Source organism: Ostrinia furnacalis, unplaced genomic scaffold (assembly GCF_004193835.3).
Source record: "Ostrinia furnacalis isolate ACB-3 unplaced genomic scaffold, ASM419383v2 OfSCF7481, whole genome shotgun sequence".
NCBI classification, from domain to species: domain Eukaryota; kingdom Metazoa; phylum Arthropoda; class Insecta; order Lepidoptera; family Crambidae; genus Ostrinia; species Ostrinia furnacalis.
In genome coordinates, this window is record NW_021137720.1 from 221,018 (window position 1) to 238,100 (window position 17,083).

Sequence of the window (17,083 nt, forward strand, 5' to 3'; positions counted from 1 at the left end):
ATCACAGTTTTATAATTATTGTGGATTTCAAAATATTGTTCTATCGTTTCAAAGTAGTGTTTAATTGTTATTCAGCTTTGAAATTGCGTAGCTACTACATACATATTTAATTAAACTTATGCATACGTATAATTTGTTAGCTTTACTTACAAATGTGAATGAAACTTATTTTAAAATATATTTTTGCTAAACTTTCTTTGTATTTTATTTAATATTCTGGAAATAATATTCGATGCAAAAATTGCGATTAATTTTTGATGGTCGGGTTAACTTAACGGACGTGACGTCACATCGCCGTACTAATAAGGGGGCGGGGAGTCGGGGACGCGAGTAAGTAGGAGGGAGAGGAATTCAAGCGAAGTGCGTAGTTTGCTCGATCGGGTTGTACTTAATTGAATAAAATGATTAAATAATGTTCACTGCGAACCTGGCAGCCGTGAGGAGCGTCATATCGACGCTCTGGTACGGATGAGGATGGGGCAAACGCGGGGAGTTGCGAGGGAGAGTCGCATTTATCGAGGTGCGCAGTTACTCGATCGGGTTGTAGTAAAACTTTCAATTTCCATTTCATTAATAGCAAGCATATTTTTTTATTCATTGGCTTCCATTGAAGAAAAAAAAACGACAATCAGCTGGTCAAATTGTCACTGTCAAAAACGTCAATGTCATTTTGTAAAAGTCAACAATGGCACCAAATGCGAATGAAAACAAAATATTTACGTAACAAAATAATAAATAAATATCTAAAATGATTAAAATCGTGAAGATTTTAAAGAAAAACAGCGCCTTCATTTTTCAAATGGCACAGTTTTCTTCAAAACCAACAGCTTCAGAGGTGCTGACTGCGTACTTGATGCAGTGTAATGAGCCACCTTGGACCTCTTATTTTGTTAAGGTAATGTTATTTTAAAACATTATTTCACAGCCACAGGACATCTAGATTGAGTACTCCTGGGTCTTTGCCATATCTCTTGTCAACTTGGGTCTTCAAGATAAAAGAATAAACAAGTAGTTGTGGGAACTAACTTTCATCATTTCCAATCAAAAATAGGCAAGCATTTGGGCGCTTACTCATGTTTATACTCTACTATTATTGCTGAATATACCAGAAGCTTCCAGTTTTAACCTAAATAACATTTGTTTCAGTACAGAAGTGTAAAAGATGACCAGTTCGGTATGTCGAACTTCAACTGGAAAGTGGGCAGTTCAAATTACCAGATTTTGAGAACAGGATGCTTCCCATACATCAAGTATCATTGCTCTAGACGAAGAGTGGAGGACCTAGGAGTATCTGACAAGTTTATGAGGGCAATTAAAGTTGTCAACTTAGGTAAGTAGTTAATATTATTAATTAACTTCTTTAAATTGTGCCTACCTATGTAAAAAAATGCTGTTGCTACTGTCGGCTGAATAATCTGATTTGTTAAAAAGGAACATAACCAAGCCACCAAAAAAAAACATAAAATACAAAAATTTTGTGATTATTGATCTGAAATATGAGAAACGATAACGTTGTACTATGTATTAACAAATTCATCTGTTTTGTGATAATATTTTTATTTTAAGGACCCTTAGTGATAGTCAAATCTTACTTAAAATCATGATATTAAGGATTTTATCACACATCAATAATTCTAAAATAATATTATATTTTATTTTAGGAATTCCATGCTTGCTGTATGGGTTGGCGGCGACACAGTTAATCAGACATACAGAAATAGTTCACACCACCAAAGGACCTGTAACAATATACTTTTTGCTTCCAGAGCATAAGGGGTCTCATCATTAAAACAAATCATTTATTAGTGAAGAATGTTATTAGATTTAATTAAATTATTATTATATTAAGTAAATAAATGTTACTTTGTAAATTTTGTGTTTTTCACTTACAAGTGGATTACTCAATTAACCATTACATGATGTTTCTAATTTATTTGTTATATTGCCTTAGCATATTAAAGTAGGAGTATGCAGAACTCATAATCTGTAACAAAAATGAAAATACTTATTAAAAAGTTTCATTAATAAAATTAATAAAGAAAGTTACCAATAGCTCAGATGCATAAAAGTTAAAAAGCTATTTTTGATTCATGGTTTCGCTTTTCCTACACTCCTTCAAACTTAAATAAAATATTTTATAGGTAGGTATACACACCTTGTCCATTTTAACATTTTACTCCTCCTGCTTAGCAAGTTCTTACTTACGCAGTTAGGCTGTACCTATAGTAACTATAGGTACAGCCTAACTGCGTAAGTAAGGTAATAACTATAGTATAGTTTAGAAGTAGGTCAAGTAGGTAACTAAATTCAAACTTACCGAAGAGAAAGTTTCTAGTGATAGGTTGGGTAGGCCGGTGAATTTGATGGAGATTGGATGCTGCGCGCGCATGATGATTATTAAGATTTCGTTGCGGATCATGCGTCCCAAAGAAGTCTCGTGCCAGCCGCAGTTCCAACATGCGTCGCCCACGTCGAATGCCTGCGAAACCATTTACTCTGTTCTTGTAGCAAATAAGTACATAAACAATATTTTGCTGTCGCCCCCGGTTTCTAATCAAATCAAATCAGTTTATTTGCTTGAAAACCAGTTGTCAAAATTGTAATACACACAGTCCACCAGAAGCTGGTATGCAATTTTTATATTCTGAATTGAGATTTGTGAGCACGCTCAAGCACAGAATAAGTAAGTATAGTACCAAGGCCAAGGGACCTTAAGTAAAGCTAAAAATCTCAATTTCAGAAACCGGTGGTTTAAGGTATGCTGGGGCCACACTACCGTGAAATGCCATTAATTACTTGGCACTAATTTAGGATTTATTACCTACCATAATTATTGTGGTGAGCGGCATTCGGTATCTAAGATGGTCTATTAGCTAGTTTAGTAGATGATGGTGATGACCCCATCTCAACACACAACGGCCCAATTAGAAAATGTACGGTAAATAACCCAGTTAAACCAATGATTCCATTTAAAGTGAATATAGTTCTTAAGTTGTACTTACTTTATTTCTCAATAACGTGCCTAAATAGCAAGGTATCCACAGTTGAAGAGTTGTTGCTACAGTCAGTAACATGAACAGGATGTCGAAGGTGCCGTTGTCCAGTTTCTGTTATAAATATTTATGTTTTAGTTTATTTTAGTGCCATAAATATGAGTAAAATCACTCAAGATGTAGGTATACTCACATCCGCTACTTGATACATCATCAGACATATTCCTAGAGAGCTGAACATTACTTGGTAAACTATAACTGGTCCTTGCACCGTTGAAAGTGTTGCGATTGACCTATTAGGTACAAGAGAAGACAAAAATGTCTAGATTATACATTTCTAATTTTGTGTCTATGTAGATTAATCTTCAGTTAATCAAGAGATCAGTACCTCTAGTACGAAAAACTTTCGAGTTCGTTTCGTTTGCGTATTCAAAGTGTCATCGAAAAATTTTGTATGAAAAATTAAACAGCGCCCCCTAGGGCGGCTATAATATAGGGGGCGCTGTTTAATTTTTCATACAAAATTTTTCGATGACACTTTGAATACGCAACGAAACGAACTCGAAAGTTTTTCCTACTAGAGGTACAGTTCAGCTACAGTCGTTTACAAGATAAGATAATGATCTAAATAACTGAGATTATTAAGAAAGCTCAGCTTTAAGATCCGTAAAAGAACGAAAAGAGAGCATAAAGCATGCATACAGCTACTAACAAAGTTAAGAGTGATTAATAGATCTCGTAGCCCACAGAGCAAATTCGTAGCGCATCGATATCGTTGTCGTAGCCACGTAGCAGGTAGGTCGTACAAAAACAAAAGACGCCACGGCCCATACACCATCTACTTAATGGGAAATATTTGTTTGTGTGAGATGTTTTTGCAGGTAATTAAATCAATTTAGTTTGGTGATAATAAACAGTAGTTACTCGTAGTAGACCGCGCAGCAGAAACTGCAGATTGTATCAAAACCATATAGCGAACTAAGATTATACGACGATTATACTACGAGTACGAGTGTAGTAATATGTTTGATCACTAAAGAGTCGGCCATGTGCGCAATAGACGGACGTACTGATTAATGATCATGGAGAGCCTTAGTATTGATGAATTTTGCCATCCTGCAATGGCTGCAATGGCTTAATGATCACTTACTTAAAAACAGAGTCGTGCCATGTGACTATTCTCTCGATTCGTTTGTTGAACACATGCTGTATGCTCGCGCGGCGCGGATCGTACCGCGAGAGCCCCACTACTGACTCATCAAGACCCTCAAATATCACGTCGAAATCCAGTATTACCAGCTCCAGTAGTATAAAATTGTGCAACAGCACGTGGAATTGGATGTAGACGTACACTGCAAGTTGCGTTTTATTTTAAACATAGCAAATAAAGAGTAAAAGAATTTATCAGGAGCCCGATCCCAAATTCAGAATAGGTTCTCTAGGCAAGTAGGTAGTAAAAAAATACTATCATTTTAAGCACAAACCAACTACCTACAATTCATCCTAGAGTCAAACCACACTCTTAAACATTAGTTAAATAAATTAAATAAATGAGCTAAGTTGGCCTTTAATTTTTAGCAATTTGTTTAAGCTTTTACTTAGCTGTGAGTTTAAAAACCAACCTCCAAACGATTGTATGAATATCAGAAGAAAGTTCATCTGAAGAAATAGGAATACTTCATAGTTAGGTGTCCTGTAAGGGTCGTCCTTGGGCAGCCACATGGGGAATATCAGAGGCCGAATCATATGCTCATCTTGAGTGGCGAACAGGCTCTGGTAAGTGAGTGGCGCGAGGGTCATCAGGACATACAGCACCGCCACGCAGCAAAGGAACCCCAGCCAAGTGAAGCAGAGCTGCCAGATCAACAGCTGCCTCTTCAAGAAATGATCTCTGAGAAGCATGTAGATTAAGGTATTTAAGATTCACTTGAAACAGGACTATTCCCACCTCTCGTTCCCACCACTGTAACTCCTGTGTAGCCAGGATCTACAGCTTGACCGCAAATAAAAACCCAACCAGGGAAAGTCAAGTTTGTCACTGTTTGTCCCGGGGGAATGTTAATCTGTCATTGAAAGTCGACAGATATTCACTTATGATTAGGCGTGATTGCGGCGGTCAAATACCTCCTGCCTTGTTCTGCATGAAAAGATCTCGATGATGAAATTCTTGATGCTATTGGCTAAGTAAGTTAAGTAAGATTAAGGCTTATTTGCACTATCTTACTTTAACAATAATGTAAAAAATATGTCAAACTCCATACAAAAAATACCGGTTATTGTTATAGTTACGGTTAAAGTAAAGATGGTGCAACTCAGCCTAAGGAAGCTATGGTTTAGCTAGTGAATTGTTCTTTAAAAATTAGTATTTCTCAATATTTAACGAAGGTTCAAAGGCTTCTCACCTGTATTTAAAACTTAATTTACAGATGAACTTAAAATCCTTGTCCATTTTGTCCAGCAGTAGTACCACGTTACGGTTATTCATAAGCACACTCCCGTAGAGTATGGGGATCACGGAGAGCATCACGAAGTAACAGAAACATTCCGTGGCAAAGGAATAGTCTTCTACTTCAATACCGTGATAAACAAACATCAACTGAAAAGCTATTGCAATAATGGACAACGATAGGTTTAGAAACGGCCACAGGAACCTGCGAAAAATGATTAGCATTAAGTATGGTAAGTCCCCCATTTACTGGTGTAGAAAGGGAAAAGTTACTGGAGTACATTGAGTGCGACAAGCCGAAGACAAGGAAATATTAGAGGGTTTTGGCGGAGGCTGATGATGGTAATAATGATGTTGATCTCATTTAAACATAGACATAACTCTGAAGTCTAGAGTTAGGTACTTATGTCTATTTATCAGATAGTCTAGAGTCTTAACTCTAAACTGTAGTTAATAAAGATGGTTCCACCAGCACCCACGTCCAGGGTGTCTGTTTACTTAATTATTTCTTTTTCTTTCATACTGATGCTATGCCTAGAGGTTTACGTTACGTTACTTACGCACCTTAATGGAGAGTTACGGTTATTGAAGAATATTCCCAAATTAGCAATAAACATCTGCAACTGAGGGTGAAAGCTGTGCAAGTCGATTTCAGGATGTGAAAAATCAAAGTCATCTTTTAAAAAGAACCCTTTCAGCGCTTTGAAGAAGCTCATGGCAAAATGCAAAATACGAACTAAGTTCTTGGAGTTTGTTCGTTCGTTCGTTTCACCCAAATGACGTCCACTGCTGGACAAAGGCTTCCTCCAAGGTTTTCCACAATGCACGGTCCTGCGCTGCCCGCATCCAGGCTCTTCCCGCGCGCACGCTTTTGTGGAGTTATGAACAGTTATTGAAGATTGAATTCAAAGTAGGTAAGTAGTCCTTTTCCACGCTAATTTTAATGTTCAGTAATTGTGCAACGATTAAGCTTGTTATCGAGCTCATTTGCAATCTTGATTTCTTGCAATTATCAGGAACGTTGTTCAGTAATTGTAGAGTCTACTATTTAATTAGATTCCCTACTTTCTTTTTCTCGTTATTAGGTTTTTTTACAACGAATCTAGATAGGTATTATACAGGGTGAATAGAAATTAAATATCTTACGAAAACTTAAAAAAAAATTAAAGCTAATAGGAACTGTGTCCATCTTCGTTATTAATTGAACACGATTATTATAATTGTGTTTCTTATCTTTTTATTTACATTATAATAGACAGTGGAAAGAACACACAGGAGGGCAATACCACCTGTACTTGTTTATGCCTAAAACGTTTCTCAGATAAGTAGGTATATCAATATGTTGACCTCACATTGTTATCTAAACCAAAATGTTTAAAAAAATGTTAAAATTTAAACAAATTAGCCATGGGACTGTCAAGTTAGAGCTGCATTTTCATTTTTGCGTTCTGAAATAGAATATGGAATTAAAAGTTTAAAAAAATCGAGCGAAGCGAAACCACTTTTCAAAACTGAGCCTATGAAACGTTATCCTTTTCGTCAAGTTAGTTATTCTAGTGATAAACTACTTAATAGATAGCAAGGTAATGGAGCATTATCTTGAACTCAGTGGGTAACTGGGTACTAGGGCAGGAAAGAACGGTCATTGTAAATACTTATTGGGCCTTCCCCCAAGTCCACTTTGACCAGCAGTGAACGTCATTTGGCTGAAACGAACGATAATTAATAAAACATAATTTATGCATCTTAGGTAACTCTAATTTTAGTTAATTACGCCATTTACTTTACCTTTGAATCAAAACATAAGAGTCCAATCTCTTCTACTTTGAGCAATATCAGTTTTATTGACCGGCATTGTTTACCTTTTTGAGAACACACATGTTTGACCTCTTGGTCTTGCTCTCTAATTAAGAGGGGTACAAAACCATGTGTCCATGTGATATGCAGCCAGTCTGATTATAGCTAGAACCTGGTCCAGTCGAGATGATCAGCGCAATAATTGCTGCTATTGCGGTGCCTTTTATCTTCGCCTATTTCTACAAAAATGCCTACAAAAGACCGAAGAATTTCCCTCCAGGTAAGATGTTTAGAAAAATCTATCTTTTGAATGCCAAAGATAGATTTTTCTAAACAAATTGTAAAATTATAATAAAAAAAAAACTTTTTTAAAAACAAGCTATATTCTGAAATGCAGTTGTACTAAAACGAAAAAAATAATTGTCATGCAAGGTTCAAATAATTTCGAAAGCTTGTATCGCGCATGGAATTTGTTCCTCTTTTCTTCTGTTTGCGCTACAAGCTTTCGAAATTATTTGAACCTTGCATACAATTATTTTTTTCGTTTTAGTACAACTGCATTTCAGAATAAAGCTTGTTTTTTAAAAAGTTTTTTTTTTATTATAATTTTATTTTGCACTTTTTAGTTGTATCTCAATCATCATTTACCATTAAACTGCTCGAAAAGACAAATCCAGCGAACCCAAACTCTATAAGTTTCCACCGTTTCGTTTAGGAGTTCCTATGGCCACCTTCCACATCCATCATCAGGACCCTGAACATTATCTATCACTAAAGTGCTCAAAACGACAAATCCAACGAACCCAAATTCGATGCGATTCCGCCTTTTCGTTAAGGAGTTCCTATGGCCACCTCTTGACTCCATCATCAGACCAGCTCAATGGTACCATAACATTGCATTGTCATCGTACTTACATAAGTATACCAAGTTTCAGCTCAATCGGTTGAGGAGAACTGGTCTTAAATTCAGTTGCAAGATTTGTCCCACACATACTAACAAGTGAAGTCAATATAAAGCTTGTAAAAAGCTTGTAATAATAATAAAAAGCTTGTAATAAAGCTTGTAAAAAGCTTGTAATAATAATAAAATAATAAAGCTTGTAAAAAGGAGAAAAAGCGACACTTATAAGTCCCAGGGGGAGTTAAATTGTTATTAGGTATATAAATAAGTATTTTATGAAAACTGTCACTTTTTAAAGGTCCTCCCAGCCTGCCCGTATACGGAGCGTACTGGATCATCCTGGCGACCGAGTTCAACAATCTTTCTGAGGCGTTCCGAAAAATCGGCCAGAAGTACAAGTCCAAGATAATCGGCATGTTCCTCGGCCCGTTCCGGACGATCGTCATCAACGACCCCGGCATGATCAAGGACATGCTCTACCACGAGGACTTCGATGGCAGGGTAGATAGCATCGTCATGAGGATGCGGTCGTATTGGAAAAAACTGGGTGGGTAACTTTAGCATTTAGCACTTCTTGATGCACTACATACTTAATGCTTGTAATTTTTACAAGTCTTACAAGTTTGTGACTATGTCTATCTGTACGTGAGGTGACCCTGGCTACGTTAAATTTTGGTGCCAGAAAGCGTGACTCTTAATAACAAAATTAAATCATTTTATTTGACGTAGGCCACAAGACAACAAAATACCTTACTTTTTTGTCCAACTTAACTTTTTGTCTATGAGCCTTGTCCGTGAAATGATAGCACTCTTATCAATTAGGTATGCACGCGTTCAACTTAAAACGTCTAGGTTAAAGTGGTTAAAGTACTATTTACGTTATCAAGGTATTTTCTTCACGGACGGATACTTCTGGCACGTCCAAAGGCGGTTCTCCCAGCGGTACATGCGAGACTTCGGATTCGGCCGTCGTGACCAGGAGTTGGAGTGCGTGCTTGAAGGAGAGATCAAGGAGATGATTGACATGGCTGTCAATGGACCTAAATATCCTGCTGAACACGTAAGTACCACTTACTAATCTAATCTAAGGACTCTAGGAATCGAATCTTGGACCTGTGATTCAAAAATAGTTGGTCCTCTGAACCATCACTGAACCACAGAGGAGGTGTGCCATATTGCTTATTTATTAGTGATAGTAAGATATGGTAAAAATTTACTGAAACGAAAAATTGTCTCTCTCAACATTATTGTGTATGCATTAAAATTATATTCTTCAAATGATGATTCTTTGCGATGGAACTCTCGTTCTATGGCACTGGCAATGGGCAGTTAACACTGTTGCCAATAGTACATGTTTTTGATTTTTGATAGTTTTCGAGTTATGATTTTTTTATAATTTCTTTTCTCTTTAAAACTTCTACACTATTTTTTGGCACAACCTGTATAAGACTATACGTTTTCTTTAAAAAATGCGTTCTTACTACTTACACAGGGTGGAATTTTGTAATGCCACCTTTTGGGAAAGTATTCCTAATACGGTAGTCTATAGAAAATTTTACTCAAACGAAACATTCCTTTAATTAGAAAAAGAAATAGAACTGCATTCAAAGATTTCTAAAAATTTGCTTGTCACACCCGGGAATCGAACTTACTAAAATTTGTTAAAAATTACACCCTGTATTTTTATTGCATCGATCGTTAGGGTTAAGTATAAGGATGAAATCTCTCTAACAAACTTGATAAATCAAATGAAAGTTATCACTTCGATGGAGTAGAAATCAGTCGAAAACTAAAAACTAAATGTAAGGGATCTAGGCGTGTATTTCGATCATAAAATGATACTATCCGACCATATTGAATATGTTATCGGCAAAGCTTACAAAAATCTGGGTTTTGTTCTTCGCATCTGTAAGCCATTCTCAGATATCGATGCAATCAAAATGGTGTATTTTGCATACGTTAGAAGTGTCTTGGAATATGCTGGTTCCGTATGGTCTCCGCAGTACAAAGTTTACAAAAACCGTCTTGAAAGAATTCAAAAAATATTTATAAATCACCTCAACTTTCGCTGTCGTAATAGCATTAGTAGTTACACAGAAAGCTGTATTGAGCATAACCTCTTATCTCTGGAGCACAGGCGTGTTGTCCTGGACATGGCTTTGTTGTCCGATGTAGTGAATAGCAGGATTGACTGCCCGGACTTGGTCTCGATGATCACGTTTCGTACTCCGAAGTATCGCACCCGCAACGTATCTTTGTTGGATACTCCCCAGCACTATACAAATTACAATCGAAACTCAGTCTTGTCGCGACTTGTTAGTGCATTCAATAAACAATTTGCACACATCGACCTTTTTGCAAGTACTAAATTTACAGTTAAAAGGGACGTCATTAAGGCACTCAGAAACCATTGACTATTATTGACGCAATGAATTGCTTCTTTGTGAGTTTTTGTTATTTTTAATTATTATTATTTTTTAACATCTTTTATTCATATTTTTTCCCAACAACAATGTTCTTTTATAAAAAGGGAAACCTTTCATTGGCTATACTATCAGTCTAAATCTTATAACTAATATTTTCAATGTATCGCTGTTGGTTTCTATAAAATAAATAAATAAATAAATAAATAAAGGAAAACCATGAAATCTTAAATTATTTTAATTATTTACAGAAAATTTTATGGTTTGGTGGTGAATTTTCGAAAAATTATAGAATGTCTTTGAATGCAGTTCTCTTTCTTTTCAAAAATAAAGGAATGTTTTCTTTCAGTAAAATTTTCTATCTACAATATTAAGAGTACTTTCCCTCCAGGTGGCATTACAAAATTCCACCCTGTATACTACATAAGGCTCTGTACTTGCAGGAATTGGTAAAGGGTGACCTAGTGTACATGCCTCACTACTTCGCCGCGCCCTTCGTCAACGGACTTCTCCATGTCGTTAGCCGCATGACTTTGCCAAGGGCAGAGTACGACGCACTCTGGAAATTGGCAAGAGGCGCACTCCTCTTCCAAAGGAGCTCCGACGACATCGGCAGAGCCCTCGCCCAAACTCCATGGTTAAAAAACATCATCCCGAACCTGAGTGGATACAATGCATTGAAAGAAGGGAACCAAGCTTTGCTGGATTTCTATACGGTGAGTTATTTTTTGTAATGTAATATAATAAATATTGCTAGTCATAATTAAATAGCTGTTTTTAACAGGTCACGATTTTATTCTGTTAAATAAGTACTAGGTACTTACCTATTATTGTTATATGGTTAACTAACTATGCGAACAGAGATAGATGATAAGAGATACCTAACGTTGTTTTAATATTTTGTGTTGCACATCACAGATTCGTAAACCAAAATTAATGAGTCCCACGTTGGGCGCCAACTCTGCGATCCATAGTGGAATGGAATCTACATTTTATTATCTGCTTTTAACTGGGATGGCCCTTCATGTTTTTTTCATGACGTAGGAATATTTCGGTGATATTCACACCTAGTTATGATTTTACAATAACTTATAATAAATTAATTATTCATTTTTATTACTAACTTCCGCCCGCGGCTTCGCCCGCGGCTTCGCCCGGCGTTTTCCTGGAAATTATTCGAAGTTTTCTCGCTGTAAAAACCATCCCTGGACTTCAACGAACATTTAAAAAAAAGAATTGTGAAAATTGGTCCAGGCGTTGTTGTGTTGTATGCGATTAATTTAGATTTTTTGCAGCAACTCATCAAAGAAGTAATGGCTACCCAGGACGACAGCTACGATCGTCACTTTCTGGATATGTACATCAAGACGATGAAGGAGGATAACACCAAAGGACGCTCGACCTTTTCAGGTAACTTCGTTACGTAATTAATCTACAATGACCAAACCCTCCGGTGTGCGAGCAGGTCCCGGGATGGAAAGGCTAGATTGATAGTACAAACAACGAACATGGCGTCTGCCGGACGTCCAGCGCGGAAATTTTTCATCATCCTTAATAGTTGAGTTTGCAAGGGGAGAGTGGAATTTTTACCGCGCTATTATTCATCATCATTCATCATTCTTCTTCTTATTCGTTTCGCTCTTGGCAGAGCGGTCGTGGTCACGAGGAGGCGTTGTTCACATCGGTTTTAGAGTCTGATACAACTTTCTGTCATTATTGTCATGCTATAGACGCAAAAGTATAGGTATACGAGTAGGTACTCTGCTATGGATTGCTATGGATTGATTCTAAATTATTTTATTTATGTCCCGATAGTGTTATCAATTACGAGTAAAAGTTATAATAATGTATGCGCGACCAGTAATTTATTAAGTAATTAACCTGTGCTGAAAGTTTCCATGACCAATACACGTGATATTTTGTTGTCTAAACAGAAACAGTGCGATGCTTAATAATGTTGATAAATGCAATATTATTAGCGTAATCTCCTCAACAGTTTTTTGATAATAAATATCAGGAAAACGTGCATTCGTAAGATACACGTGAGTTGATTTTTAGGGTTCTATAATAGGTGTGCAAAGGTGACCAACGGAACGCATGTATAGGTACATACATGGTAGTACCTACTTACAAAAATATAAGTTTGGTATTGTAATCTTTTTATGTCCCATCTGGGTCTATTACTATTTCTGTTATCTATGCCAAATATTACTATTCGTAATAAAAAAAAAACTGGTTCATATAAGAATATTCAATAGAAGTTAGGTACGATCATACGATGTTATATTCCTGATAATTATCTTGTACGGAACTCTTATGTGCGAATTGAACTCGCACTTGACTGGTTTTGATATAATTATTATCTGAGGTCAAATAAATATATTTAAGGTTGGCGCCAACGGGTTATCCAAATTCGGTAAAATTAATATTTTAGTAATATTCGAGCATTTTCTGGTTTGCTTCGCAATTTAGGTACAAAGCGTTATTTTTTTTAATAACGGAGATTCTAGATTCGATTCATAGGTGAAGCAAACTTAGTTTGATTGAACATAATGCTTAACTCAAGCCGGAAATTATTTTTAGACCAGTCTCTATAATTAATTCATTTTTTAAGCTAAATTGCACATCTTTTCTTGGCTCTACCGACTGTCATTAAAATTGCCAATTAAAAAACTTATTTCAGAAACTAAAATCCATAGTAAAAATAAAAAAGTTCAATTAACAGTCGGCCGTTTGGTGTAGTGGTTCGAAACGGACTACTATTCCGGAGGTTGCGGGTTCGATTCCCGCACAGTACAAACATTTATGTGCATGAACATATTTGTTTGTATTGGACTGGGTGTTTTCTATGTATAATATGTATGTATTTACAAAAAAAAAGTATTTAAGTATGTTTATATCCGTTGTCTAGTACCCATAGTACAAGCTTTGCTTAGTTTGGGACTAGAAGCGCACTGTAAAAATGTCCAAGGATATTTATTTATTTATTTAACAAGGCTTTTTGGTGAATTTAGTGGACCAACTGGCCTTAACGTGCGCTGACTACACGCTACCAGCGGCGTCTGCGGTGGAAGCGGTGCTGGCCATCCTGGTGGAGCGACTGCTGCTCCAGCCGGAGATCCAGGACCACATCCACGAGGAGATAGACCGCGTGGTCGGCAGAGGCCGCCTACCTAACTTGGATGACAGGAAAGAGTAAGCAGTTTTTTCCATTGACATTTTACAGCACGCCAGGGCCGGACCGTGAGTTTAGGGGGCCCTGGGCTTAGGAACTACTTAGAGGCCCACCTAATTACTCAAAGTATACAAAAAATGGGACGGTGAAATATTTGACTTGACTTAGCTCGGGGCCCCTTGAATCCGTGGGGCCCAGGGCTGAAGCCCAAAAAGCCATAATGGTAGACCCGGCCCTGCAGCACACCACCTAATCCCAACAAAATTAAGTAAAGCATGGTAAAGCCGATATGAGAACCAGACAGCGGTAATGTCTGGTGCTACTGTATGACACTTCAATGTTTTTCTTTTGTAAGTGGAGTCCTTTTATAATTAGACAACGTAGGAATGTAACTATAACGTGTATGTAGTGGGGATAAGTATCGCTGTTTTGTATTGCTCTGAAAGTAAGAAGTTACATTACAAACAGATAAGTAACAACAAGTAAACAACAAATATGTACGTTCAAGTCACGTTAAAAAACAAACATACAAGTACAGTCGCGGAATGAAAAGGTTCGTCAGTTTTCAAATTGATTCCTTCAACGAATCGCGAGCACATTTATTACCTTTTGAAACTATGTTACAGAATAATCTCGAGTTAGAGAAAATAATCTTTAACTGTTCGTCAGTAAAGTTCAAAATTATTCAGATCAAAGTTGTTTGACGATTTATCTTGTCAAGAAGATTATTATGATTGATAAACTAAAACCTTCTTGTTGGTTCAACCTGCCATTATTATTTCTATTAAATAAAAAAAACTATTGTCAATTGGTCAATGTCATTATTGCATTGCACTGATGGGATAGAAAAATAAACAAGCAAAACCTTATTCGTTAGGAAACGTCATATTTATTTAAATGTTAGCAGCACTGTTTCTTGCACTGTTATGTTGGCAGGTTTGACTCTTACAGTACCTAGTGCAAGCGAAAACCGACACTAAGGTGACGAACCTTTTCATTCCGCGACTGTACAAATACGTCCCGTAGCAATAAAATATTACGTGAAAACTGTAGCAACCGATCGTAGTCACGTAGTCGCGTAGTCGTAGTAAACGTTTGCTACGACATGTCTATGGTGTCCTTTCGTAGCAGAGCGACTATGACACTATTTTTATTAGATTTTATGAATCATAAAATCTAATAAAAATAGTTGTCAGGCAAAATCATGAGATAGGTAATACTATGTAAACTATTATTTGTGGGATACTTTTGTATTCCAGTTTTTGAAACAGTTACACGCGCGCGGTATTTCTTTATATCTATTCTATCGATATCGAATCTAAAGCTACGTAAGTACATAAATGTATAAAGGCTGATTTAAACGATGTATTAAGTAGTGAACTAGTGAAGTAGGTAACTAAATTTTAACTTAATTTTAAGTGATTATTGCATGTAAGCCTTTAACTAAAAGCATATTGTTGTGTTTATCAGCATGCCGTACACCGAAGCGTGCATTCGCGAGACCATGCGGCTGGACACCCTGGTTCCGCTCGGCGTGGCTCACCGCGCGGTCGTCGACACCAAGTTCCATGGCTACGACATTCCTGAGGTATGTCACATAGAGACGGAAGAAATTTGACCCTTTTAGATGTGGATTACTTTAGTTAGCTCAAAACCAAAATGCATTGAAATTATCAAGGATTGAATTGAATTTGGCCAGTCCGTCACCTTTCACCGTTCGGCTAATACTGACGCTTGTAGATAATTAACATACTATTTTTACATTTCAGGACACCATGGTGACAGCTAATTACATGATCCTGCACCATAGCAAGGAAATCTGGGGCGACCCTGAGGTGTTCCGCCCAGAACGATTCATCAAGAATGGCAAACTTGACGCGGCTCTAGACAAATCCTTGCCTTTCGGAGCTGGTAAGTCACATAATGGAAAACTGTAACCTAAAATTAATTTACAATTGTTTTACCCGTAACGTGTGATTCCGGAAGACTGTAATAGGAATATTTATCTATTCCCATTCTTCATGTAGATGACGCAAAATGCGACTGAAAGTGAGAAATAGACAAATCGCATCGCACATGCGACGAGCGCGGAAAATGACGCGATTTTCCGCGGTATTTGTCAACTATTTGAAACTTTCAAATAAAGCACGCTCGTTTTAGTACGTGCGCTGCTATTCAGGCTTCAGTATTGTAATTGTAACGTTGTATTTTGCCTGAAGCTTGCATCTGGCACAGGTCATATCTAAAAGAACCCATAAGAGTAACATTGATCTTGTTTCCAGGCAGGCGCCTGTGCGCTGGAGAGACCTACGCTCGTCAGTGCATGTTCCAGGTGTTCTCTGGCTTCATGCAAGCCTTCCGCGTGTCCACAGCTGACGGCAAGCCCTTGAAGGAGCCCGTCAAGAGGCTACAAGGCATCATCAACACCGTACCAGACTACTGGGTCCGCGTCACACCCAGGAGCTAAGCTAGGCCCATCATTGACCTACTAGGGGCACTTCTGGGCACGTGCCCAGAGTGCCCTGGGTATAAAGAGGGACCTGGCTAACTGACAATAACTAGCTGATAATGTTTGTTGATATTAGTAATAGGGCAATGTTCGATTATTTATTAGGCCTTGGTAACTTATCACAATCTGATATCATTATAGTTTGTAGATACCATGTTTAAATTTAGTGACTTTGAGACAAATTGTTATTATTTAATTTATTCCATCCATGTCTATAGATTATAATAATACGGCAGAAGACCCCACCCTATTTTGCGAAAATAAACTAGCATTAACTACGAGTATTTTTAAGTAGTACCTAATTGAGTATTTAGCATAATAATTCTGATGTAGAGACTTTCAAACCAATTCTATTCATCATCCACTAAGTTTAGAAGCATTTAACACCAAACTGATATACCTAAGAATAAATGAATTCAGGATTGCGTCGAGCTTTGCGCCGGTTGTATGCCGGAGGCTTAGCTAATTATTTAATTATAAAACATAACTTGTTTTACAGTCGTTGCCACATTAACGTACTGGGTGCCCAGATCTACATATAAGATCAACAACTGAGAAATTCGTATAATTGTGGCAGAACCTGTTTTTTCTTGCCCTACATTAGGTACACAATCACGTATCAATTTAATTAGATTTCTTTGTGAGTTTATTAAAATACGCCAGGAATAATTTCATCAATCGATCTATTTAATTTTTTTTGCCTTACTAACAGGCTTTCAGTAAAAAATGTCAACATAAGAAGTCCAAACCAAATATAAAAAACTTCAATAACTACAAAGGATATCATACTGATCACCGTCTGATCACCTACCGGTATAAATCAAATGTTAGATAAGACT

General features: G+C 37.0%; 3 protein-coding genes across 5 annotated transcripts; 2 read left to right on the forward strand and 1 right to left on the reverse strand.

The window, feature by feature from the left end:
• The first annotated feature begins 678 nt into the window (after positions 1-678).
• LOC114364872 (uncharacterized protein C15orf61 homolog) lies at positions 679-1,875 on the forward strand. Of its 2 annotated transcripts, none has more exons than XM_028321216.1 (3): positions 679-895; positions 1,147-1,330; positions 1,662-1,875. In XM_028321216.1, the coding sequence occupies exons 1-3, from the start codon at positions 749-751 to the stop codon at positions 1,787-1,789; spliced, it is 459 nt and encodes a 152-aa protein (XP_028177017.1). In that variant the 5' UTR covers positions 679-748; the 3' UTR covers positions 1,790-1,875. The 2 variants fall into 2 exon arrangements, with proteins under 2 accessions (XP_028177017.1, XP_028177018.1); XM_028321217.1 differs by having other exon boundaries at positions 680-895; positions 1,152-1,330.
• Positions 1,836-6,307, reverse strand: LOC114364873 (odorant receptor 13a). Its single transcript, XM_028321218.1, has 8 exons — positions 6,004-6,307; positions 5,396-5,644; positions 4,616-4,884; positions 4,144-4,345; positions 3,187-3,286; positions 3,003-3,107; positions 2,318-2,479; positions 1,836-1,984 (listed from the first exon to the last, which is right to left on the reverse strand). The coding sequence occupies exons 1-8, from the start codon at positions 6,153-6,155 to the stop codon at positions 1,931-1,933; spliced, it is 1,293 nt and encodes a 430-aa protein (XP_028177019.1). The 5' UTR covers positions 6,156-6,307; the 3' UTR covers positions 1,836-1,930.
• Positions 6,308-7,373: 1,066 nt separating this feature from the next.
• On the forward strand, positions 7,374-17,056 carry LOC114364876 (probable cytochrome P450 304a1). Of its 2 annotated transcripts, none has more exons than XM_028321223.1 (9): positions 7,374-7,516; positions 8,436-8,684; positions 9,025-9,197; positions 11,004-11,276; positions 11,856-11,970; positions 13,557-13,755; positions 15,206-15,323; positions 15,505-15,646; positions 16,018-17,056. In XM_028321223.1, exons 1-9 carry the CDS (start codon positions 7,423-7,425, stop codon positions 16,200-16,202), a joined length of 1,548 nt encoding a protein of 515 aa, XP_028177024.1. In that variant the 5' UTR covers positions 7,374-7,422; the 3' UTR covers positions 16,203-17,056. The 2 variants fall into 2 exon arrangements, with proteins under 2 accessions (XP_028177024.1, XP_028177026.1); XM_028321225.1 differs by having other exon boundaries at positions 7,375-7,516; positions 13,575-13,755.
• The last annotated feature ends 27 nt before the right edge of the window (positions 17,057-17,083 follow it).

Excerpts from the sequence above, each read along its gene's own strand:
- LOC114364872 (XM_028321216.1), top strand. The coding sequence starts at position 749 with ATGATTAAAATCGTGAAGATTTTAAAGAAAAACAGCGCCTTCATTTTT. Across the intron at positions 896-1,146 it reads GGACCTCTTATTTTGTTAAG|TACAGAAGTGTAAAAGATGA; the intron begins GTAATGTTATTT and ends CATTTGTTTCAG. Across the intron at positions 1,331-1,661 it reads AATTAAAGTTGTCAACTTAG|GAATTCCATGCTTGCTGTAT; the intron begins GTAAGTAGTTAA and ends ATTTTATTTTAG.
- LOC114364873 (XM_028321218.1), bottom strand. The coding sequence starts at position 6,155 with ATGAGCTTCTTCAAAGCGCTGAAAGGGTTCTTTTTAAAAGATGACTTT. Across the intron at positions 2,480-3,002 it reads GCACGTTATTGAGAAATAAA|GCATTCGACGTGGGCGACGC; the intron begins GTAAGTACAACT and ends ATGGTTTCGCAG. Across the intron at positions 1,985-2,317 it reads CACTAGAAACTTTCTCTTCG|ATTATGAGTTCTGCATACTC; the intron begins GTAAGTTTGAAT and ends TTTTTGTTACAG.
- LOC114364876 (XM_028321223.1), top strand. The coding sequence starts at position 7,423 with ATGATCAGCGCAATAATTGCTGCTATTGCGGTGCCTTTTATCTTCGCC. Across the intron at positions 11,277-11,855 it reads CTTTGCTGGATTTCTATACG|CAACTCATCAAAGAAGTAAT; the intron begins GTGAGTTATTTT and ends GATTTTTTGCAG. Across the intron at positions 15,647-16,017 it reads ATCCTTGCCTTTCGGAGCTG|GCAGGCGCCTGTGCGCTGGA; the intron begins GTAAGTCACATA and ends TCTTGTTTCCAG.